The sequence below is a fragment of the Branchiostoma belcheri genome, unplaced genomic scaffold (genome assembly GCF_001625305.1).
Source record: "Branchiostoma belcheri isolate BF01 breed outbred unplaced genomic scaffold, Haploidv18h27 scaffold14, whole genome shotgun sequence".
NCBI lineage: Eukaryota > Metazoa > Chordata > Leptocardii > Amphioxiformes > Branchiostomatidae > Branchiostoma > Branchiostoma belcheri.
In genome coordinates this window covers 596,432-622,569 of record NW_017802824.1, presented here as the reverse complement: position 1 = coordinate 622,569, position 26,138 = coordinate 596,432, and the positions used below count along the sequence as shown (strand labels likewise).

General features: G+C 40.7%; 1 protein-coding gene across 1 annotated transcript in view; it reads right to left on the bottom strand.

The window, feature by feature from the left end:
• The window catches only part of LOC109464654 (hemicentin-2-like), a 101,460-nt gene that overhangs the window by 3,858 nt on the left and 71,464 nt on the right, over positions 1–26,138 (bottom strand). The window contains exons 6-13 of the mRNA XM_019761676.1: positions 10,999–11,296; positions 8,790–8,937; positions 6,435–6,550; positions 5,593–5,847; positions 4,478–4,798; positions 3,347–3,475; positions 2,292–2,379; positions 1,376–1,491 (exon numbers count right to left, since the gene is read on the bottom strand). Of these exons, the coding sequence (XP_019617235.1) occupies positions 1,376–1,491; positions 2,292–2,379; positions 3,347–3,475; positions 4,478–4,798; positions 5,593–5,847; positions 6,435–6,550; positions 8,790–8,937; positions 10,999–11,296 (1,471 nt within the window). The remainder of the gene's footprint in view (positions 1–1,375; positions 1,492–2,291; positions 2,380–3,346; positions 3,476–4,477; positions 4,799–5,592; positions 5,848–6,434; positions 6,551–8,789; positions 8,938–10,998; positions 11,297–26,138) is intronic.

Sequence of the window (26,138 nt, the reverse complement as noted above, 5' to 3'; positions counted from 1 at the left end):
TATTCTTTATAACTGACATTTGATTTCTTATTGTTTATAACTATTATAATTTGTAACAATACAATACGTATGTGACAGTACTTTAACAATAATTTCTATTTTGGCCTGCGATAGCTCAGTGTTGTTAGTTAACAAATTTTATATTATATATAGAAACACTTTACATTTGGAACCGCATATTTCCCTATGATGTAACAATGACTAGTATGTATGTCGAACTAAAAATTTACTGAAAATTCACTAAAAAATCATGACATTCAAATAATCTTCCCAATAGGAACCACTAATTATCAGACAAGACTAGACATATAATTTGATGATGGTATCATTTATCTCACAATCTGATTGTAACTGTCAACTTAGATTAGCGTTGGATGGGACGCCTGTAAGCCTTATGGCTGAAATATGGTGTATTTTAAGCATATCTAACACGTTGAGCCGTGTGTGAATTTTCCGTCTGTTTACCATATTCACCGCTTCAGTCATCGTAAGCGGTAAGCCAAACCGGTGCATCTGTTTTGTGTTGATACCGACACTGAGAAGATTGCGCCAAGGTACATTAGCTTCTATGTTGATTAAAAGTGAAGATCAAGTCTCTTTCAATTTCCTGTCATCTGGACGTTACCATAGATAAATGGCTCGCAAATTGAGAACAATTTCTCCCAAAGTCAATTTGTGCGAAGCCAATTTTCAAAACTACTTCCGGGCTCTCCTGTAATTTGGATCGACTGGTGCGGATGCTTTGCAGTTTCGTGGACCGTATAAGCCGGATGGATAACTAGGTAATTGCACAAACAAAATACGTCTTCCGTGAATAGTTTCATCGGGTTGGTAAATCACTGAAGAAAGAGACCTTTTTACACAACCAAGGGCTTTATTCAGCTGACGTTTTGGTGACCGTCTGTCACCTTCCTCAGGGCAATTCTGACTGGTTCACATTGCACAGCGCAGGTGTCGCTGCTATAGATAATCACTATTTGGGGCTGCATTGTAGATACTGTTCCATGTACCCGTGTAAATATGTAAATACTTTGCGTTTGGGAACACATCTATAGCAGCGACACCTGTGCTGTGCAATGTGAACCAGCCAGAATTGCCCTGAAGAAGGTGACAGACGGTCACCGAAACGTCGGCTGAGAATTACTAATACTGCGAAAATGACTAATATACGTTTTTTATTGCAAACTGAATCTAAATTTGTGATTTGATGCACATTACATTGTGGTATTTGAAAATGATGTCATGAAATAATTTGTCTAACAAGAGTAATGGTCTGACATATTGTCGACCATGCATTGTTGATATCAATGCTGCAACTAGATATAGTTTATCGGTATACATGTACCTTACACTAGACAAGAACAGTAGAACGTACATGGGCTTGATATGACAACTGGTTGGCTGTTTAGGCTGCTTGTGGAACGATGTGTAGAAATGCCGTTTAGTTTTTGCAGTTCAATGGTGGCCAGTTCGTCTTCAGGAACTTTGGAACTGGAAACAAAGAGAAAAAAAAATGAATGTGCTTCAACTCAGTTATGGTTCACTAATATTCAACAACATTCCAATGTGTAATGGTATCCAAAGTATGTTTAGACATTATAAGTAAGCTTTATACTGTGACATACTATGATATCTCACACAGTACATATATTAATAATAGGGTGCTAAATGTGAATTCTGCCGACTATCATAACTTGGTTTGGATACAAAAACAAGAATCTCCCTGGTTAGACCGATAATTCTGTTTTCATTATACAAAACATGAATAATTATCTTTTTAGAGTTAAAACTTTTGTTCCAACACAAAGGGTGTTCTCACCTAGAGCTTTCGACCAGTCCTTCTGATCTTTGTTAATAGACTGACCCAGTGTTGATGTCACACTTCAGAGAGGCCACGTGATAAGTATTACTGGGTCAGTCTATCGAAGAAGATCAGAGTGGCTGTTTGAAAGCTCTAGGTAAGAACATCCTTTGTGTTGGAAGAAAAGTTTTAACTCTTAACAGATATCCATGTTAAACATTGAACTTTACAGGGGTAACAGAGCGATCAAATTTTCGACGACCACTGTCGCCTTCATCGTCGAAAAATTGATTGCTTTGTTACCCTTGTGTTAGAATAAAGTTCAATGTTTTACTATGATTACTACCAACACAGATGAACTTTCATAGATATCCATGATCTGTATGATTTAACATTTAACTCTGAACATGTAACTACCAACACAGATGAACTTCGAATTCCATGATAACATGGATATCTGTGAGGGTCAGTTACAAACACCATCACGTACCTAATATTCAATGACGACTTTGCTGCAAGCTCGTCCTCTGATCCCGCACAATATGAGAAGGACTCGGACCGACGTGTTCCTCTCTCTGCTGTAACATATATTCATTCGGTAAGAATACGATCGTATGAAATTTTTATATACCAAGTACGATATAATATAAGCAGCAACCATCTATACCAACATTTGTGCACAAATTTTATACAAGATAGACAAATGAACATGGATTCTATGTAGTCCCAATCATATATATCATATTCAGAAATTCACATCCATGACTAGTTTGAAACCACATGCAATGGACCTATTACATTATTACGTCACAGTTTGTTTACCTATTCTAAAGAAAATTCTAGACCAGTCATTTAAAGAATAAAGACCATTTCAAGTTTTTTAAAGTCAGGTGTATTTGATTTTGCTGGGTCTATTTTTGTTTACACAGCTTTACATGCCGTAATGACTTATTTAGTTGTGACAGTAGACGAAAGTAGTGTATGTAACGCTACACAAACACACACACCTGACAATATAAACATCTATTGACCACAAACTGCCCCGGCATTCATTTCGGTAAACAAACTGTGACGTAATAATGTAATGTAATGGTATCATACAAGAATACTTAACATGATTTCTTTCACACTGCAGCACTCATCAAGACGTATGTAAGAAAGTGGTTATAAATTGTGGCTATTAGTCTTAACAAACGCAATGCATGCTTAGAATATCGAATGTATCACATTTTAGTTGTTGAAACACCGTGCCAACAAAGTGGATGGATTTGTTTTGATATTATAAAAGTCAGAATAAAACACTGACAATGATATCTTGGCAAAATACACGAGTTTATGCATTTTGGCTGTGGAAAATGTATTGTTATTAGTGTCACTGTATAACTTTTCGTATTAATTGTATATTGTCCCAGAACCACCTGAAAAACAGGTCAATTGACTTGAGTGTAACCTTCTGGTAAAGTGAATAAACTGAAACTTTTAGAGTTTAAGTTATTACATGAAATGCACGCAGGTTACAGCGATATGTGGCAAATATGTACTAACGAGATTTGGACAGACGACACGACGTCCATATGTTCCTGGCTCTAAGGCACAGTGTGGCCATCACGGCGAAGAGAACTCCCAGTACAACTCCCATGGTGACTGCTGCAATCACCACGACATCAGAGCTTTCTGTAGAAGGTGAATAATGCTATATTAAGGTTAAAAAGGTCATCGATTAAACATTCGATTAGACTTCGTTGTAACAATTAACCCAGAATGAATGTAACGTAACGCTTCTGAATATCTCTAGCTTTCAAGTGTTCTTAGAGTTCTGTAGTAAGGTCGTAAAGAATCAGATGAAGATTTGTGTCTGGAGATCTTTAACGCACGGCAATTGAATGCAGAGAGTTATCTGCCTGGCATGATGCATTTGCGGCTTTGGCGGGTGCGTATTTGCGGACGGGTTCATATGGGTCATCATCCAGTCAGTCGATACCTTCTGCTGATACAGTTGCCCGCTGGGGCTACTTTAGTTCAAAATCGATATGGATAGTTCCCAACCTCCAATGATTTGTTAGCCTCAAACCGCCAACTCTTTTATCCATTGATGTAAATTACCTTCAGTGTCGCCATCCTTGTTGTCTTTAACTACTTTAGCATCAGACATTTCACGATTGGTTGACCCGACCAGATGGCAAGGCGTATCGCTATTTTCTGCTTTGTTGGAGAGGACGTCGCCATTTTCTACTTTGTTAAAGTGACATTCGTTTTCATCAGCGTGTGGATTTGGGCTCGTCTTATGACAGGCGACCACGCGTGCCATTATGGCAACTCAATTTCACGGGCGCCAAAACAGGCTGATCTATGTAATGTTCTAGCGATGGCTTCGCTTTGAAAAGATCTCACATTTCAAAAGTCAAAGTACGCATCTCGCCGAGGAAAACTGTTCTTTCTTACTTTGCAAAAGGCAGTTACATCACGATTGCCTCATAAACCAAGGAGATACTGTATCAAAATGCTTTTTGCTTTCTGAACATCATGGCCAGAATGCACCATTTAAATTGCGTAGAGCTCCTTTAAACTCAAAATCAATAGCTCTTTCTTCTCAAAACTGCACTATGTACTGACTATCAATATATCTCCATGCATCTAAAGGTGATGTACTGGATAATATCTGAAGATAGCCCCCACCTTCTGTGACGTACACCCTGAACTCTTGTCTATCCTGGCCGAACATATTGGAGGCAATGCAGGCGAAGTCTCCTGTATGCGCAGACTCTGCTGAACTTATGATCAAAACACTTTGTATCTTGTCCCCAACAACTGCTGTTTTCTTGACGAATACATCCTCGGTCCTCCCGGTTCGGTATACCGTCTTTTTGCCGTCGTCTCCCGCTAGAGTCCAGATAATTTCCTCGGGTACAGGGTCGGAGGCTATCGTGCAGGTTAGTTCCACTGTGTCGCCGCCGGCAGCGGACACCGAGGAGGCTTCAGTCACAACTTCAGGGCGGCCTGAAGGACATGACATTTTCGTGAGATAAATCAATTTCACAAAGCGTAATTTAGCAAATATGTCGCTTCTCTATCGTTTTTTCCATGGCGAATGCTCCGCGGAACTTGTGCCCCCACCTTGAACTTTCTAGGCCAGGACATATTTTGGCATACTACGGAGGCAAATCACCCTTTCTTCCTAAATACTCCATCTCTCAGGAGAAATCTACACGCTGAAAGCTTGTTTCCTTTAACTACATCACTATGGAACAAGCTTCCCTGTGAATGCTTCCCAAATGTTGAGGTTGAACAAACATCTGTCTCTACTGGTTTTTGGAAGCAACAACTAATGTTGAAGGGTGTTTTTCAAGATGAAACAAATAAGTAAACCTAAATGTTGTGCAAAATCATTCAGATGATCCACTCAAAGAACTTTATTTCTAACTTTATTCTCTAAAATGGTTTCATTTTTACGTAAACTAAAAGTTGATAGGTTGATGTATATTTGATGTTGTGGGTGTTTTATAATCTTCAAGCAATTTTGATGACTGCAATACAGTATAAAATTCGCAAACTTATCAAATTCGCCGAGCAGTATCCAATAAACTACCCAAGGAGGCAAATTTTAACTCAATTGGTGGTCAATTTGATCGTCCAATGCCTCCGAATGAATCTTGTTGGAGATTACACAATGTGTCATGTAGATGTTTCACAAATGTGTGTGCTAGCTATTATTTCCACTCCAAAAAATATATAAAGATATTATGAAGCCTGCTATTGTTACTTGTGTTTGTGCCTTTAATCTGAGAGCTTACCTATCACATTGATGAATGCTTCTCTTGTAACTTCAGGAAATCTTTTACTTTTCGCAACGCAGACATATATCCCTTCTGTTTGATAGTTCAACGGCGACAGAGTCAATGGGTTTTTGTACGGATGATTTGTATCCTTCCGCCGCCACGTGACGTTGGGCTTGGGATTTCCCTCGGCTAGACAGTCCACTCTGAAGACATTCTGTCCATACAAGACACTTATCTCTCCATCGAAACTTGACTTGATCCTCGGAGGAACTGAAAGAATTACAGAGATGTGCATCAATGTTTCCTGAAGGTATACTGCATAATACGCTCTCATTGCATGAAAAATACGATATTTGAGCATCTGTACCAGCTGCAGGCCAATGTAACAGGGACTGATCTGACGCTTAAACATACATTAAAGCATACGTAAAGGAACCGTTAATCGACTAAAATAACGCAACCTTTACGCAAGCTTTAATATAAGTTTAAACATCAGTATATTCAAGAAAAGAGTATGCCATTGACTAGATACAGTAGTGTGTCCCACTGGTCCCCAGAACATCGTAGATATGATCTTTTCAATGTCTATGTGATGACCCTTTCTTTTGAAGAGAACTGAATATATATGAAACGCCCAACCTTTTATTTGCTCGAGATTGACAATTACGCGGAAGTGACATTTTTACCACCCTACGGCAATAGTTCGGGTAGAATTGTATCCTCTGTAGAGTTGGGTGAAAGTCTGTGTCTGAGAGATAAGGGAAGATTGATAGTTGTGGAACCAATGTGCGTATAGTTGCTCTCTGCATATAACCTTCAACACCCCCGATACTGATTCAGATACAACTGGTACGTACATATAACTTCCATGTTGATTTCTCCTGTCACTGTTGGCTGGATCCCATTATCGGCTTCACACAGGTAAGCACCGCTGTCTGACCGGGACACTCTCGGTATCAGCAACGACGAGTTACTGCAACGAATCCAAGGGAAAAATGAGAGTCAGTGCAATCGTTTTCAGCCCAAAGCAATAGGAGGAAAGTATTCAGGAACAAAAAAAAACTAATGCCACTTCTCCCCAAACAAAATAACTACGTGCCATCAAAAATGTGTGACCCTAGGATGTCCAGATCATGAGATATCAAACCAGTGCCACTGCAGTATCATTACAAGACGCTAGGGGGCCCAAAATCCAATCGTCACTAGGTCTTATTAACACCTGCCCACCCACTGATTTTCATGACAATCCATTTAACGCTTCTTGAGTTATCTTGCTAAACCACATACATAAATATACACGTACAATGTACACACGTACACACAAACGCTATGGAAAATCTTCTTGGGGAAGGTAATAACATTGCAACAGTATTTACATCTGTAGGTTTAGCAATCCATCTGAGAACACAGCCGCAACTAAGCCAGATGAATGAGTTCACCAACAAGTTTGCTGCCTTTGTATAATTTTCAGATTGTAAATGAAGACTTACATTAATCTCTCACAGGCTTAACAGCACTGCAATGCGTCGGTGAGTTTTCTCAAAAGCACGCGGTTCTTATGAGCTTGAATGAATGCGTGACCGTACATGCTATTAACATTATTGCCTTTCCCTTGTCAACCGCGAGATGAAATTTATGCTGCCTTTTGAATACAAAGTGCTCATTTATCATGCCGCATAGATTGCTAAGGCTTGTCTGATTGCCAGAGTTCAAGAAATTGCTTTTACCTTGCACCTTTGTTAACATTGTTGGCTAGGTCTGCCTTCCAACTATGCAAAAGCAACGGGAAGCCTAGAGAGTAAAATGCTATTATTCCGGTGATTGCCCACCGATAGCTTGTTGGCAAAAAATCTAATGGCTATACTGTTAGAGATTAAAGGGACCAAAGGTAACACCAGTGCATTAATACTAAAAAAATATTTTGCATCAAGGCAATATGTGTTATATTGACATTTATTACGTCTATTAGTACATTGGCATCATTATTTTATTTCATGCGTTGGGCGTTTAAAAACAGCCGGCAGCTTGCAGATTTTCAGCAAGTTCTATTCTTAGCAAGATCCAAAGAGAATAATGTCTCCAGTCTATTTCACAGACAAATATACACACAACTTGGGCAGTGATCTTACAACAACACGGGGGGGGGGTAGGGTTTATTGGTCTAAATGGTTTATTGGCCAAACATTACCCGTGCAATCGCAGCCTTTTATAGCGCTGAATTGATGCAGGGTTTACAATAGGTTTACAATCACATAAGAATCAATCAATAATCACAATAATACACATGATACATATAACATATTTGCTCCACACACTTATGTGGAACTGTCGCAAGGGTCTGTGCGGCAGCCATTCGGCACCACCAGGTGACCTCAATACGACTTTCCCCAACCGAAGTTAGGTACCCATTCACACCTGGGTGGAGTGAGGAAAGTTGTGTAAAGTGCCTTCCTTTCCCAAGGGTACAACGTCGGGGCGCATGTTCAGACATGTCCCGGGTACAACTCGGGATCGAACCCGGGTCTCCCCGCGTCATAGTCGAACGCTCTACCACTACGCCACCCGACGCCACTATGGGACCATGTGATTGTCTGTTCAATCGACAGGAGACTTCTCACCACACAATGACAGAGGCAATGACACCTCATTTTTGCGCCTGTCGATATACTGTGGGATCGCGTGCCTTAGGCTACAGCAAGTAAATTTTATGGGTGACATCCTCCGCAGACTCCAAATCTAATGCGAGCTGGCGAAAAAAAAGGCCGGCCGAAAAAACAAGGTTCCTACATTTTAAATTTTTTGCTCAATCATTGTACAAATGCTTTTGATTCAGTAAGAGCCAGCATTACGTATCACTGCATCAAAGTAAGAAACAAAATATTGAATCAGAGCCTTTTCTTGTCTCCTCTCTTTATAGTTATCTGCCATCCACCTTCCGGCACGGCAACAGACATGTTTGCCCATTTTCGGCATGTTGACCACTGTCAGAGGGCAACAAAATTTCTTGTTTTTTTCTCCAAAACCAGGCGAAAATTAATGCGCGCGCTGATGTCATGCATAAAAGTTACTTGCTGTGGCCTTACCATATATTTAATTTGGTGAGTAGAATAATGTCCTGAAATTGTAATGATATATTTTAGCAAGAACATTGAGAAGCAAAACAACACCCTCCAATACTATGCAGATATCAACCAGCTACAGAGGCACACTACCTTGTTTCTGCATTTTGCGGAAGACTGTCTCCGTCTCTTGTCCAACTGATAATCGGTGAAGGGTTGCCCTCCACGAGGCAGGTTAAGTTAGCGTACGTCCCTTCCAATGCCTGTATAGAGTTTATCGGTACGGTAACGGTCGGTGAATCTGAAAATTAAAAGGAAATAACAAATTCATTGAAAATTCATTAATTAATAATAAAAATGGAACGTTTGCCGGTATCATATGTGTTCCTTCTAATTTCATTTCATTTATAGGGAAAGCAACAGTGCATGGCAAGTGGTAGCTAGGCTGCAGCAAGGCTGGTAGCGGCTACCACTGATACATACAGCATAATACAATCCATGACAACACACAAGACGTACGGAATATATAATTATTTTACAATAACAATACATCATCATCATCAAGAAATAGTACTACATCATACAATAGCAATACTTTATATACTAACAATACATCATCATCATCATCCATATTAATATCAATAAGCAAATAATTGCTTTGCCCTTGGTATTACCCCAATCTCCTGTAAAAATGGTGCATTTTTACGTTTATACTCAAACACATCGACTAAACCTATTATCGTTAGGATTCACATTATCCCAATTTTCATTATTAAGTTAAACGTCTATAACTCAGGACGCCACGCGCCTGCACATTAGCGATATCCTTCATGCTTCTGGATGATTGAGTAGGTGTAAGAGGGACTACATTAACTCCATTATGTACCAAAAGCGGTATGCTGGAAACGTTTTGGGTGCTCATCTTGTCTTCTTGTTATAGCAGTTGCCTTCGGGCACAATGCATCATTCTATAGAGCCAGATGGATTCGGGTACTAAAAGGGCTTATTTACCCAGCAGAGGTAAAATGGGTCACTGAATTGCAATACGGGTAATGATGATGTGGTAGCGCCGAAACAACGTGGTAATTCAGGAAATGTCTCGGGTTGCCTCGACGTACGCCTTCGTCGATTAAGGAAATTAACGTGAGATACGAGCCTTGTTATGCTAAACCTCATAGTGATGTTTATTTCCTTTAATGGCCCTTGATTTCTTCCTCAGTGAATCCATTACCCGCTAATGGGTGCAAATGGAAGTCTCTGGTGATGCTTTGTAACATTCTGTCGCGAGGATTAAGCTTTTCTCGACGCCTGGGTACTGCTCTGAAATATTCATAATTTTCATTTTCATTTTTATTTATTTATACAGGTAAGCATGTCGCCATTTGGGCGCTTTTCAAAGCTCCCTGTGTCATACATAACATAACATACTAGTAACATAACATAATAAAGGGTACTAAAGTACAATCAAAGGGTAGTTATGATAAAAAAACGGAGCAGACTAATAAAGTACAGAAAAAAATATGACAAATGATATAAATGAATTTGCATATCAATGTCTATAAACAAACATAGAAAATTAACAACAAAGAAATCATATTAACTGCTGAGTAAAGAAAAGGGGATCTTAAAGACACTGAGTGTTTTTGCATCATATGATGTATCATAAGATGTACACACTGCACAAAAACACTATCTCTAACCACACCTTAAAGCAGCGTAATGTCATAGGCAAGGCAAGAAACAGAGCCTTTACGCATTGTTCAAGTTGTGCTTAAAGAATGAATTTTGTGTAGTGGCAGATGTTTGCAAGGTTGCAGCTATTTGTTTTCTATACGTTCAAAACGTGAAAATATTCGAATTAAAAGTAGTACCAAAAGACTTGCTGCAAGTGGCTTCAAGTGATAAACGAGGAGCAATTGCAAAGTTGCAGCTTTTTGTTTTCAACAGCCCAACTACACGCTCAAAGCGTGAAAATATTTGAATAAACAGTAGTGCAAAAAGACTTGCTGCAAGTGGCTTCAAGTGATAAACGAGGAGCGATTCTATTCAATATGTTGAGGCTTAGATGCCACTGAGTAGATTTTATGATAAGGTTCAATAACTCTGACAGATGTCAGAAAAACCTCGAGTGATTGGCAAAATGTATTGCAGCAGCAGACTGGGTTGTTCCCCCCAAACGTGAATACAAAGTGAGCAACAACATCTGCAGCTTTTGATCTTGAAGCAATCGCAATAACATCACTTGGCAGCTCATATTTCACTGATTGAATACAACAAAACTAATCATCGCAGCTGGCAAAGAATCATCAATCTATTGTCTAATATACATGAAAGATGTAGCCACGATAACGCGATGACTTACAGTAGACGTGTAGTTGAATTGATGATACTTTCTGTGATGCCACGCCCTGGACTCCCTGGTCGGCTACGCAACTGATGTTTATGGAGTCCTCCCATTTCGTCAGAGAGGGGATGCGCAGTTCCGTTTGCACGATGTCGTCTATTGGTGCATCCTGATAGAAGGTTCCGAAAGGGTCTAAGGGTTCCGAGCCGTTGTACCACATCAGTGAAGGTAATGGTTTCCCCCCGTTGGTGCGGCACACCAGTTGAAGCTCCTCGCCAACGACGTATGGTCCCTTGTGTCCCGTTATCGTTGGGCGCTTTGGTGGGGGAACTGGACAAGAAATAAACAGCATTTTAAATTCCTAGGTCCTATTTTTAGACAGAAATCTCATGCAAAACAATCCCTACATTTTTCTTAAATGGCCATTATTGGTCTGACTAGAAAGGCAGGATCACGATGATGATGTTGAAACCAAGTTGAGAAATTATGTTTTACAGTCAAAATACAAACAGTAGGGCCTGGTGGTGAAGAAAGGTTAAAAGTAATTAGATCATATCTAATGACCGTAGAACGAAAGTGATTAAACAAAAGCTGACTTTGCAAAGCCGTGCATATTTTTTAGTATAGTATAGCCGATACCTCAGCTTAGCAGCAGTACAAAACCAGAACAAGCTGCTAGGGGGACAAAACCCACACCACATGTTCTTGACAGAAAAAGCTATCTATTACCCAAAATCCAAGACCATAGCATGTCAAGGACAAAAGATACGAAAACCGGAAGTTCTGTTGCAGAACCAAGGTCAGCCACCAGGAGGCCCATATTTGACCTTGACCTTTGCCTTTCTATTACCTACCAACATACCAAATATCATAACAATCCATACAGGCGTTCTAAAGTTATGCTGACTACAAATGTGCGGAAACACAAACACATAGACAGACAGACACACAGACACACACACACACACACACACACACACACACACACACACACACACACAGACAAGCCAAACAATACCTCCATTTTTCATGGAGGTAATAACATTAGCTATACGGTACGCTAACTCAGTAGCACTGGGATATACGTTGACTTTGTGTTTGAAGTTCTGTAAGTCCCTGGTATTTGCAATGTCCTACGGGATACCACAAAGTATTAGAATCGTCACAGCTGGTAGGGTACAGCCCACCATTTCGAGCTCCCATTGATATATATGGTAAACATCTAAGAAATGAGCTGTCAAAAATCACCTACTTGAGTGTCCGACTATTGAAAACTCACATTGACAGTGTAGCTTGCCCTCCAAATGGTCCATTTAGCCCAAAATTCTTATTTTTGAACACAAAATCATCGTAGGATGGCCACAATGACCTCTGACCCCCTGAACACCATCAAACACAACAACATAGCATCACTTCTTGAGCTCTACCCAACATCGAAAACAATCCCAAAGGTCAGTTTTGTTTAGGAAGTAACAAGAAAGAAACCCCCCAGCTGTAAAATGCCAGCAGCAATTAGCAAGATATGACAAGGAAAGGGTTGTTTACAGTTGGTTTGGATGATCTCACAAATGCTTACTCAAAATGGGCCTTAATTCTGTGCCTACTCGTAATGGAGACCTTTGCCCGGCACAGACAAACACGAAAATTCTATCAGTTGGACATCTAAAAAATCCATGACCAGCTAACAACCGACTTAAATTTAGGGCTGATTGTACAGACCCGAATGGTTAATCGTTACATATCTCACATGAAATATGTACTTGTCATATGCATGTCCATAGTTCATAAACACAATGTCTATCCTTGATAATCAAATACAGAACATAATCGAAGCACAAGCGACTTTGGCGTCGTTAAAAATCTAGCATCTTTATTATACTTTATTTTGCTCATGTAATGTTTAATTGTCAGCCATGATATATGTTGTACAAAGTAGTGCATATATACTGCCTGACTGCCACACTACGCCAAAAGCCACGCGTCATTTGGAATAAAAATGAAGTGTTGATAAGAAACATATCTCCTTATTACACGCTTCCTTCCGACGCTGGAGAAGCATCAAGCAATCAATATTCTCCTGCACCCCTCTGGTGGTAAAATGACTGCAGAAGTAATTCATTCTGAACTTCACCAATACAAAAAAGGAAAGAAATAGTAAATCCGAGACAGACATTCGCTTGAGGCGATAATATTGTCACTGCAGACCAGACTTATATAGATAAAATAATGGCAGAAACTTTCACAGCCTTGGCATTATGCCTACATATAGTAGCTGATCACGGTGTTCCACTATGTAAACTGCCTTTATTGAACAAACTGCGTTGATGATGATGATTGAACAAACCCTCTTCAAACAGTGATAACACCAAACAATGCAAACACAGAGAGCCGATTCAGATTACATTCTGGTGTGACGAAAAATTAAATAGACTGAGTTGTAATATTCAGTTCATTAAACGCTCCGCAGTCGTTCTTGCATGTCATCAAACGTCTGCCACCTTGCTATGAGAACGCCTGGAGGCTGCAGATAATTTACAGCCATGCAATATTCCCCGCTATACTTGGAGGAAAACAATCTTCCCCTGTAATTTACCGCCCTCCACATATACGTTGGAACGACACCATCATACTAAACTCACGCTTGCTAAAGGCGTTCAATGGCGAAGCAATAATAAAAGAGTGCTTCATAGCCTACAGAACAATGTGCCAAATGCCTTTTTTGATGGAGCAATGTAGATCTATCAATGGTGAGATGAGAAAGGTCCAGGACATGATGCCCGGGATGCTTTATCATGCCAGTCCTGAGCATCAAGCCCATTATCAGGGGATAGCTGCAGGAGAGAATTGATTGTTCCTTCTGCCCGGTCTAGGGATCACTGTCATTACTTTCATTCGCCATACTTCCTGAGCCGACTGGTAATGATGTATTTGTGATGCAAGAAAAGTGGACGTACCCTTTAACAAATGTACCAGTTCTTTTTACATGCTGGGTACTCAGCGAAATTGCTTGGAAAACCGCAATGATTTTTGGCAAGGTTTTAAGGTACTGCACCTTTGATAGTTGAGCCAATGCCATACATGTATTACCAGGGACCATCTGTGGACGCAATAGCGGGATAGAAAGCATTTGTTACCATTATCCCTGATCATCTTCTACCAGCCGAATATTATAACCCCAGACAGGCATATCAATCACTGTCTATTACATGGAACGGAGTAAAATGGCAAAGGGCCCCCCAAAGCAATTCATTTGGCAAGTGGGTATTTTAGAACGACGTGCAATGCAAATATCTAATATTTCTCGAAGATACAATTGTGCATCAATCATATTGCCTGTATTAGTCGTCAGTTAGTCTGGCTTTTTTACATGCTGTTTTGTCAACATTGTAACCCAGTGTTTTAGCAAATGAGAAGCAAGGTGACTTTTATCTTGCATCAATGGGAGTCGATACGACCAGAAGGTACGAGGATCAGCAGTATAGGATGCAGACAGTCTAGTCTAGAATGATATCACGCGAATACATCTTGTTAATTTGAAGAAATGAACATCGTAACGGCCAACCATAAAAAGGTCTTTTTGTCTTCCTACGTATTTATACATTATTGGGATTCTATTATTTCGGTCGTTTCAAGAAGGCAAAATTGTTGAAGACAAATTAGTCTATTTATTCTCCATGCATATGAGATAGGAGATGATTTTATTGCTACTTTATTTTTTCATGTATTGACCGAGGGTTCGCATCAGAAGTCAAATAGATAGAGATTGATTTGGCTGAAGCAATTTGTCAACTCACACCAAATTCATTATCCTCTAAAGTTTGGAACGATCCCCCCGTTTCTTTCGATTCTGGCAACTTGCCTCATTGAGTCATTGGAAAGAGCCTTCGTGTTCCTGTATGCCTATTCCGTAGTCCCAAGGGCAAGACACAGTGGCCTTCGACCTCTTCTAGCCTCTATCAGACTTCGGGAGGCGGTTTAAAAAGTAGAAATTGACCAAATATTAAGTTTTTCAGCTAGAGAGTACAGTTTTTCGCAACCGAAGTTTGTCATGTTACATATATGTATCTCTCTATTTGGCCAGATTCTACTCTTTCCATCAGCCTCCCGAAGGCTGGTAGACGCTGGCTCCCTCTCACTAACTTTTACGTGAACACAGTCAACTGCGCCATGTTGCAGAACCAGGGCTAATTGGCCGAGCAGAGACACTGTCTACAGGGCCAACCGAAGGATTTTGTCTCATTATGTTTGATTTATGAGCAAAGAGGCAAATGTTGCAGTCCCTCGGGAACAGCCGATGGGTACCAAAATATGTAGAAAATGAATCTCGGTGAGCCATGTCGCCCAAGTGTGCCCTTCCTCCCGAGAAATTATTGATCCGTCTTTATCTGAACATCTTACTCGCTTGTACAGTGGAGGTATGGCATACACGTGTAACAGAGGCAAAAGCACGGGGGGGGGGGTAATTTATAAGTCTGATCTAGTATTCAAAGGCATTTATTACGATTTTAGCGTGACAAAAATCCAACACAACTAACATATTGCAACAAACCAACTCAACAGTAGCTAATATTTTTTACCATCTTGTACCCCTAGTACAAGGAAAAACATCTTTCCAAAATTTTATCTAAAATTGCAGGGAATCCAAATACATGTACTACCTTTTCAGACCTTTATTTAAATGTATATTTTTTTGCCGAAGAAAGTGGGGAACATTGTTTGCAAGATTTGTGTAAGTTAATTTTTATCATGTCGTTCTGAATCATCTCTCTCTCTCTCTGGTAGCCCATCGTAAGTTCTTCTTATTATTATTGTATAGTTCGTTTTTCGTCATTTGTATACTCAGCATTGCCTGAAAAACAGGTACCTGAGTGTTACTACTGGTGAAATAAATACAAAAAAAACATTGGAAACGTCACCAATGTCGTAGAATGCCAAAATCAAACGTAAAAGACGAAAATGTAAAGAAATGAATTTGAAGACTAGATTATTTGCCAAACCATACTCGTGTCATTCGTTCAACCTTCAAAACCACGTAGATTTCATAATGAAAACAATTTTTTAGCCAAACTTTTATTCGCACGCTCGGATCAGTTTTGGGGTTCCCAGAGGATGCCATCCATATAATAAAATCAACATGCCCTTACTTGTAAATTACAAAAAAGGGAAAACCCCTGACAGTAAAGTGGGTACCTACGAATGTGCACGTACATTGTCGTTCTTTCAGTTCTTTCTTACCTTTCGTTTTTATGTAGCGCCGTGGTGATCCATCAACAGCCCCTGGTGCAGGACCGCCTGTGAGGCATATTCATGACTTCTGCGCCTAAAGACTCAACCGTGAGGATCAACATGGCGGGGTATTTAATACCGCTCTAAATACATGCAATAACACAGCTGGAATCTCAGCTGCTGACATACGTATCTAAGTCAGGGGCTTTGCAAAAGTTATGGCATCATTACAAATGATAGCTGTGAATGTCATTGAAGTCAAATGCTCATGAAAACCTAGATTATCAAGGGCATCATGAAATTTGAAAAAGCTCCATTCCATAGTTATAACTGCTGCGAATATCATACTTAAGATATTTGAAAGTTAAGTGAAGGTGAAATTCAGTAAACGTAACTTATTAAAATCATTTGCAAAATTTATGAGGAAATGCTAGAATGGCCATCATCGCAACCGATGGACTACCAGAGCTAGAATTGTCATCTTTGACAAGATAAGGCTGGAATTGGATGGAAAATATGATCAACTGATATAACTCATGCAAATAGGTATCTTATTTGTATAATCGATGAACAAAAAAGCCAGTCATAAAGTTTAACATTTGGCGAAGGTATGAGGTCATGGAACTCATAAAAGCATTGCATATGTTTTCTGAATCCTGCTTCCTTTAGCTGTCTATCTTCAACAAACCAGCCTTCTTCTCGTGCCAGCTTCTGTAGCCGCGCTGTCTTGTTAGTTGACGACTTTAAACAGGAAGTTATTAGTTTGTATTCCGTCATTCTCCTCCTTCCGTATACAACATTATTGATAGTTCCGGATCTTAGCTACCCCAGGGTACACAGCAGATGATTATTACCGATAAGTACTGGTGGGATTAATACCTTCCCGTGTCTAAACCACCAGGGAGACGGCGATGTTATCCCCACCAGCCCAGGAAAATGCCTCGCCATGTAACATGTTGTAGTTATTAAAAATTACGACGCTCACCCATCCGTAGCAGAACCCTTTATTGAACTCATGTTATTGTGGTTTGAAGATGAGCCCTCGTTAAAAGATATCTTATTAAGCTTTGATTGGGCCTGATAATACCCCATTTTGCAAAGTGTAACAAGATTAACCGATTCTATATTTCGTAATTAGGATTTTTGATTCATACATGTATTTAGCTTTGTTCGATCTTAGTTGTAGTAGACCATATACACTTTTGTCGAGTCAATATTATCATTTTGTAGGCGATTGTACGTTATATAGTAATGAAAGAGATTCCCTTTATTCTTATATAATGGATAAGTTCCCCCAGCTTTGGACATGTAAATGAAGTAGAAAAATTCAGATTTCTTATGAAACTTGACAAATCATGTATTATTGGTTCTATATGCTCGTACATATTTTAACTGCGTCAAGAAGCGAGAAGAAGTTGAACATGTTAATAGTAGATCGCATTAGTATGTATAGTTTATGTGCAATTGCTGTATCTTTCTCCTTGTCTATTCATGACCTGTACTTAGCTTGTTAAGAGCACAAATGTACAATAAAGGTCTTTCATTCAATATAAAGAATATTAGTATTTGAGTTCGACGTCCTGTGTCTTACGAATACGAACCACCTGTTAGATAGAGATTATCATATCCATCAGTTAGTGATCTGGGAAGAAATAGAACATCCCACTGCAAATGGAAAGTAGCAAAGCAAGTCAGGAAACTGTATGAAGACTGATAAGGAAGAGAACCGATCAATCTTGAAGACAGATTGCACACCCACCATTCGAACGCAATTCTCAACTTTTTAAAAAATCCATTATTTAGTGTCTTTGAAACATAGTTTCATTTAACCTGTTTCTAGGTTAGTTATCCGAAACTACTGGAGATAGCAACAAGTGTTCTAAATTGTAAAGTGTAACCTGTTCTTGATACCCATTGCCGTAAGGTCCCTGTCACACATTCAGAACCTTCCCCCAACCACCAACCAACCAAGGTTTTCTGAAGCAAGGGAGCAATCTGACCAGATTTAGGCAACGTCTGCCTCTCTATACGTATCGAATCGAATTTGAGTTGAATTTTAGTAAAATTTGACCCCCTAACACTGCTGACCTGCTCCAGAACAACAGCCAACCATCAGCCGACCTACCCCTTTCCAAAAGTGTTTTAAACATGTTGAAACATTGGTTGGCGCAGCGGAACAACAGCCAACCTTTCCATACACCAGCCAACCACAGACGACCTTTCTCACGATCTAACCATAACCACGGTAGTATTTGGGAGACCATATTCGGCTACGTGCGACAGGGGCTTTAAGTAAACACGAAAGTACGCGAGTTGCCAAAAATACGTTATGTAAGTGCGGAAGGGAGTGAGTGTGGGTGGGTGTATGTGTGCTGAATATTCTATCGCGGACCAATTTGCAAGCATTTATTACAAATGAGTCTCCGCGAAGTTTCTGAGTGAAGATGATTAAATTTCTAGTTCGCTTTAGGGCGCTCAAATGGTAACCTTGGGAATTCGACACGCTGTCTGATTAAGTTACGTCTGCAGGTTACTTCCTTTAAGTAAAAGTATCCCATTAGGTTGTTTCATAGCCGTGCATACTGATTTCCACGAAGAATATCTTTAAATGACTGACTCGTACAGTTACACAGATCTGACGGGCATAACGGACTGAAGAATTAGTACACCTTGTGGTTGTTAAGTACAACCCCACTTTCCAACTATCCCTTACCATTAGAAAACAATTTAGTACTAAACAACACATATCATAGAAGAAGGGGGGGGGGTGAATTCATTCGCCTTCCAATGCCTCAAAATAAGTCAAACCCAACAAATAGTACACCGTACGTTGCAAAATGTAGTACAACGTTGGACTTAGTCTCTTATTGTATTTTGTTTTTCATTCATGTCGTTCGTACTTTATATCAGCTCTGGTGCATGTATTTGCAATAAACTTTGTTTTATTATACATGTTCTTTGAATGCTTCTGTGTGCTTATATAATGTGGGGAAAATAGTATGAACTATTGACTATTGATTTGAGTGGAGGCCTGCGATCCTTCTCATAAGAAGTCGATGTGCACGTCCCGGGAGACCTTCATTTGGAAGCGTGCCCTGTAGGCAGGAAGCCATGCAGAATAATGAAGTTACAATTGGGGATGTAATACATCACCGCAGAGTAGGCCTCGTCCGGGAGCATCTCTTAAACCCCATGATGAAGTTCCTAAGCTCAGTAGGCAGCGACTACGGGTGTCCTATCGACCCCGTACTCACATGACTCAAGGTAGATAACGGCCTTAGGCAACCCAGTATTTTGCAAGGATAAGGTATTTGTATTGGAACAAGAACCTTGACGTCAGGAGTTATGCTTCTGATCAAGATGCAAGATTCTTAGTTGAGAAATGAGAGATCCTGCATTTTTCTATTGAAGAGGTCAATATCATGGCTTTACGATGTTCAGGCCTGAGATGGGTGTTATTTGCAGTTCTATTTGCTCCACGCCAGACCTTAATGGACTGCTGAATTTGAATCTCATCCGTCAATGCTCATTGTGTGCCTCATTGTATGCCGAAACCAAGGACGGATTACTCTATCATCTAGATACAAAGTATCTAAAAAGTTTATCTTGATGCATTCAAATAAAGAGTTACTTCAAGTTTCAAATGTAGTTATAACAAGAAAATATTTTTTGCGACTTGGAAATGTTCATAAATAATGTATTTCCGCTTAAAAACTGAGGAAAAGGCAGACAACAAAGGACATGTCTTCCGAGGAGTGCGTATAATGGCATTGGTAATGGAAGAGAGGATCGTAGATGCGGGTTGTAACGAGAGAGTTTGTATCTCTAATGCATTAGTCATTGAAATGTGTCAGCAAATGTACCAAGAGATCCAAAATGATATATTCACAATACAAAGGATGCATCTCATGGTGACCTTTGAATTTGCATTCGGCTATCTTCTAAGCATGGTCATCTTCCTTTACCATTATTCCTTCCCCATAAGGATTAAGCGTCTCTGGGACCCTCTCTGTGGAGAGAACATTGAGGGTATAAAAAATTTACCGTCCGTGAGCGCGTTCTAGATAATAACACTACTGGAAATATAAATCCAGACATCAATAAATGTCAGGAAGTCCTTTCTTAGATGCTCATCAGAAATTTAAAGAGCGTTCGTGAGGAACATGCCTCATAAAGCTTGAATGGCATTTGTTTTACAAAACACCGCGATTCCATGCAATTATAATACGTAGAGAGTATCTATGGTGTTGAGAGTTTGAGAGTTAATATTTTGGCCTTGTCCGTAACTGCATTAGATAAAGATTGATCAACACATCCCCTCGTGTAGATGAAAATTGGTAAAACAATTCATCTTACGGACAATATCAAGTTAAGATCTGATGAAATTTACGATCATGTCCCCCAGGCATCGATTACGGCGCAATTTTAACAATACTGCTTTATCACTATCATTGACAGTGCCATAACTCTCCGCGATATGGAACGACGAGACCGCGCGATGCTATCGAAGGGTAAGTGTGCTTCATTTGCATACCAGCTCCCGTGTTTTATTTTTTCCGCCGACCTGCGATTAGGAACCGCATTGTATGTAAATCTTACTCTTCAGGCAGAGGATTAGGCTTTGGCTTATTGTTTGACGTGTTTTAGGCGTTTTTATTGGGCTTTCTTTTTTGTACTGATATCTTTTTTTACAGGTTACAGGTGGCAAATGGTTACTGCTCTAATAATTTGATGCTGCCTTGAAAATTGGATACCGTCGTGCAGCCACCAAAAGGTCTGCTTGGAGATTATATAAAGTTTGCATACGGATGTACTGACAAAGACAAGAGAAAACATGGATATTGCCTTGGCAGTTTGATACTGTCTTGCTAATTGGATACTGGCTCGCAGCTACAAAAAGATCTGCTCATTATATAAAACTTGTATACGGTTGTACTGACAAATACAAGAGAAACATGGATATTGCCTTGGCAGTTTGATACTGTCTTGCCAATTGGATACTGTCTTGCCAATTGGATACTGTCTTGCCAATTGGATACTGTCTTTCCAATTGGATACTGCCTTGCCAATTGGATACTGGCTTGCGATACTGGCTTGCAGCTACAAAAATATCTGCTTGGAGGTTATGATAAAGCTTGTATACGGATGTACTGACAAAGACATTAGAAAACATGGATATTGCCTGCCAGTTTGATGCCGTGTTGCAGCCACCAAAAGATCTGTTGGAGATTAGAATAAAGCTTCTATACGGATGTACTGACAAAGACGTGAGGAAGCGCAGGACCCAAGGCGGCTATTGGCTGCGGTTGTCGATATTGGACTTCTCTATCTCACTGATATTACTCATCCGTTGGCGGCATGGAGACCTGGCGAGCTAAGTTTGCCAAAAAAACAATATCCCAAGTGACAATATCGTACACCCTGCGCACATTTGGGGCGTCCGTGCCTTGTAGATGTACTTGCTTGTTATATTACAGTCGATACACCACATACAAGTCCAAACAAAACAGCATAATGTCGGAAATACATCATGAATGAAAAGATAATCCTACCAAGTAGAACTGGTCGATAAGATAGAATGACTACCACATACACACAGGTCCTAGGTATATATGTTTGTATATTGATATATGACCTCTTTCTGCTGCTGAACGCTTTCACTATGTGGTCAGCAACGTTTACTTCATGCATTGTTCAATCACACGGTGAATTTAAGTATTGGAATTTAGATTGCACTACTCAATAATTAAAATTATATCTAGATACCAAAGATCATTGCAATGCCCTAATCACAGTTCTGGAATATTCGACCTCTTCTGCTCCGGATACTGACCTTCATGGCGTCTGGACCAGCTCCTGTACATTATACTGTAAGGATTAAGATCTATAGGTCTATTTGTCGCCTGAGACTACATCGTTCATCCATGTTAATGCTGTCTAAATCTGCAGCTTGCCACCTTCTGTCGTTAGCAGTCTAGGGAAACAGGGTACCAAGGGATGCATTCTTTCCTTTTAGACATCATGATATTTCTATCATTGGAGGCGTGCACAATGGCAGTGAATATCTTAACTGAAACTAGTGACCAATGTATTAAAGCTGTTGTTTTGAAACAAAAAAAAAAACAACAGTTTGCCGTCATGAATTGAATATGTGACTTTATATGACTATAAATTATGGCATTAATAAATGTACTGTGCTGATGTGAATATGGCAATGGCCTCCAACGTCGTAAAGCGTTACCGTAGTATCATTTTAATATTATTCAGCAGGGAGTAAAATTGATAATACAATTCTGTCGATAAGTGTGGCAAATTCTCCCATTCAAAACTATACACGTACACATAATTCCTACTAAACTGCACTTAACCTTAAAACAGACATCAATTCTTACGGCTCATACTACATTATCAAAATCAAAATTCTTCCATTATCAAAATCATCCTAGTGATGCCAGAATGGCTTGTATCAGGGGTAAGGTACGTTGGCCGTTTTGACCGATGGCATTAGGCTCAGGGTTCCACTTAATCCTCGAAACCCGAGCATCTGACCTCCGAGCAAGGGCAATGTTGTAAGGTCTGTATGCCAAAGGTAACGGAATGACTTAGATGTGGGTAAAGGACATCATAGCAGCCGCCCAGCTAACAGCCGGAACGGCAACCGGAGGAGATAGCGTCACGTCTGACAGACCTGCTAGTCCATTAGTCGCGTGGTTCTCCTTCCTTACCAAGCGAAGAGGCGGTCGATTCCTTGTACCCATATTTTCTGCCACTATCCAATATGTGGACACTTTCTTATGAACTGAATGTAAAATACGACATCGCAAAAATTGATTGAATTGTGCTGATGAACATACCAGCTGCCGCAAATAAATTCCAGACTTCAAAGACCGATATTGGGTATTGAAGTCATTTGGGCTTCCATACAACAACCACGATCTGCACAGTGTATTGGTAGCGCATCTTTATATGTGCCTACTGGAAACTTCAAATCTAGCTAAGATAGTGCTTTACCAATAAATTGAGAAAGGACCAGAAAAAGACTGTTTGACTAACCGACAACAGTGAGCCTGGCATCGCCGGCGTCCCGTACTGTGAAGACGCTACACCGGTAGTTCCCCTCATCGCCAGGCTGGACATCACGTATCCTCAGGTTGTACTCACCCCGCCGTGAACTCCCCACGATAGAATGTCGGGAGAACTCGGAGGCAACTCGGCCTCTGGCAGAAATGTGGTACAGTTTGTCGTCCGCTTCGGGGTTGTACCAGTACCAGTTGACTACATCTGAAGGCGCCAGGCCGTTAAAAGCACAGTACAGGGTAACAGTCTGGTTTACCAATACCTCGGTGGACTCCGGTCGTGTGCGGTATAAGGCAGCGCTGACGGTGGACAGTAGAGTCAAAACCAGCCAGGGCAGCGGTGCAACACTTGCACAATCCATGGTGGTGCTTAAGCCTTAGCATCCCCCACTCATGCCGGTACGGAGCAGATGTTGCTTACCCACGCGGTATTCTCCAGACTACAGAGTTCACAGCGAGCTAACCGCTATATTTATATCCGCAGAGTCAATGGAGCAAAGACTGCTCCGGTTGGATGAGGACCGGAAGATTGCATCATTGTTTATTGCCTGTAGGTACATTTTAGCACACCCACCCAGTGGATGGGCGCGTTGCATGGCGGGTATCGGTGTGCAAGAATAGCCAGTGGCATCTGCTGAATGATGAGTGATCCTTGGCAAACGTGTTTTCGCATATTGATGAAGAGCTTGAGTTGTGTTCAATTATCTTGACGAGTATCGAACGTAACTCGCCCGTTAATGGCAATGCCACGTGATAACATCTGTCACTCACACATGTGTGCTCTGTACGAAGAAGTTTGATTAACAGGTTAACATTTTAATTCCGGTCGAAAAAATATTGTACGGTTCTTTGTGGTAAACTAGCGTGCAGATATTAACATATTGGCGATACCAAATCCGTCTGTGTCCTCATGGCACCAGTGTTTGGACACAGTATCAACGATTAGCCTAGAGACACAGTGGGCGTCACTCCGACGTACAGAAAGGGGAGTCGTGTGAAGTGCCTTCTCCAAGGGCGCGACATAGGGAATATCAGCAGGGGATCGAACCCAAGACCTATTGGTTCCGAACCGAACAATCTGACCATTACGCCACACGATGCCATTCGAGTCCAAGCATGGACTTAATGTTTAATTCCTCCATCACTTTCACATGTCTGTTTTTTCAGCACCCGCGGTTGCGTTATTCTCTGGTATCTCGTATGATCAACTGGCGCCTTGAGATAATGAATGATACTAAAAGCGGAATCCTTGTTTGTCGGTGGGCGCCATTACACAGCTGAATGAACGCACCCCACTTGGTTTTCACGTTATTATTCCCCTCTATCTAATTGAAGGGTGAAACGGAGCATGTGATCTGTGCTCTCGGTGTAGGCTGGAATATAGTGCCGCTCACGGAATCAAGATATTCACAATCTAGAAAACCATTGCAACATATGTTTTCACCATAGATGATCTGAAACAATGACATGAACTCCAACGCTTGCCTGTATTATAGGTATTCCGCCTATATATAAAAGAAACTGTATTCAACATCTTTTTTAAGAAGGATGGAATATTCAGGATCACACAACACGTTGCAACCTGTTATTCAGTACAGCCTTAGCATTCCGATCGATGATAAAAGTGGCCATAAGGCTGCGTCCTGAATCCTTAGAGTGAGCAATCAATTCGCTTTTTCTGACCGGTGCACTGAAGTTGCAGCTTCCCGTGACATCCGTTTAGTGTCCTTTCATCGCCAGCTTATTTCCAATCTCCTGGCCATCTTCCGTGAAGAGTTGGAAATGCCAACAGGTAGCTCCCTTCATGGCAGGGCCGGGATGAAAAGGCCAGCACAAGATACATAGACAAGAACCCGCATCATTCTCTCATTTGTCTCCAACTGATAACCCGTAGCGCAAGCCGGGCTCAAAGTTTCCTACGATACCCCTGATGTTCATAAGCTTCGCTAGACATCCTTTGGAACTCGCACATCTTTCTTCCTCGTGGTGCAAGTAAAATCCTCACTGCAAGAGGCGAGCGTTTTTGTTCTCTATTTGGCACGAGCATTTGCCCCCATGTGAATCTCACGCGGATGTGGAGAAATTGCTTTGCGTCGGAATGGCCGAAGAGAGTGCGCTATCTGCCAGCAGTGGCAGTAGATGGATGTGACGGCGGTCTTTCTTGACATTTACGTTCATATCAGTGACATCATTCTCCTTCTCCATCAGCATTTGAACGTGACACACTTTGCTAATGCATCTCCGAAGATGACATTGGAATATACAGCAAAAAATGAAGGCAAGAAAATGTATGTAGGTGTCCCGACCAAGGGAAAAACACCATACACACGTACTGTACAGTTATATATTACGATATCCGAAATGGCCGTTTGATACCCGATGGCAATAAAACAACAATCAATAACAAGGTGAATATTCTTTGCATATCTCGACAGTGTGCGGAGTCTTGAGCTTGATATTTTTAAGCATACGGGATATTCAACATATATTAGTTGGTACACGAGTTATCAGCAAGCCTGTACCAGAAGTGGAAAAGGCCCCTGGATCTTCGTCAGCGAAGCCAAGCCAAGAGCATTGGTAAAAGTACACAGTATGTCCTATTTGCAGTACATACCTACAGCTGGCAACATTTTGGTGCCTCGGAAAGACTTAGGCCCTGTTCATATGAAGTCAGTGAAGGCGCTTTACATGTGGTTTCCCCCAAAGCCGGTTTCAAGTGGCCCCATCTGAACGCTCCAAATCACATTGAAAGCGCCTCGATCCCAAACCACTTCGAGAGGTGGTTTCGAATCGGTTTTCCCGCATCGCGATTTTCACCTGGTCATGGATTACGGAGTGATATTTCTCTATTTATAT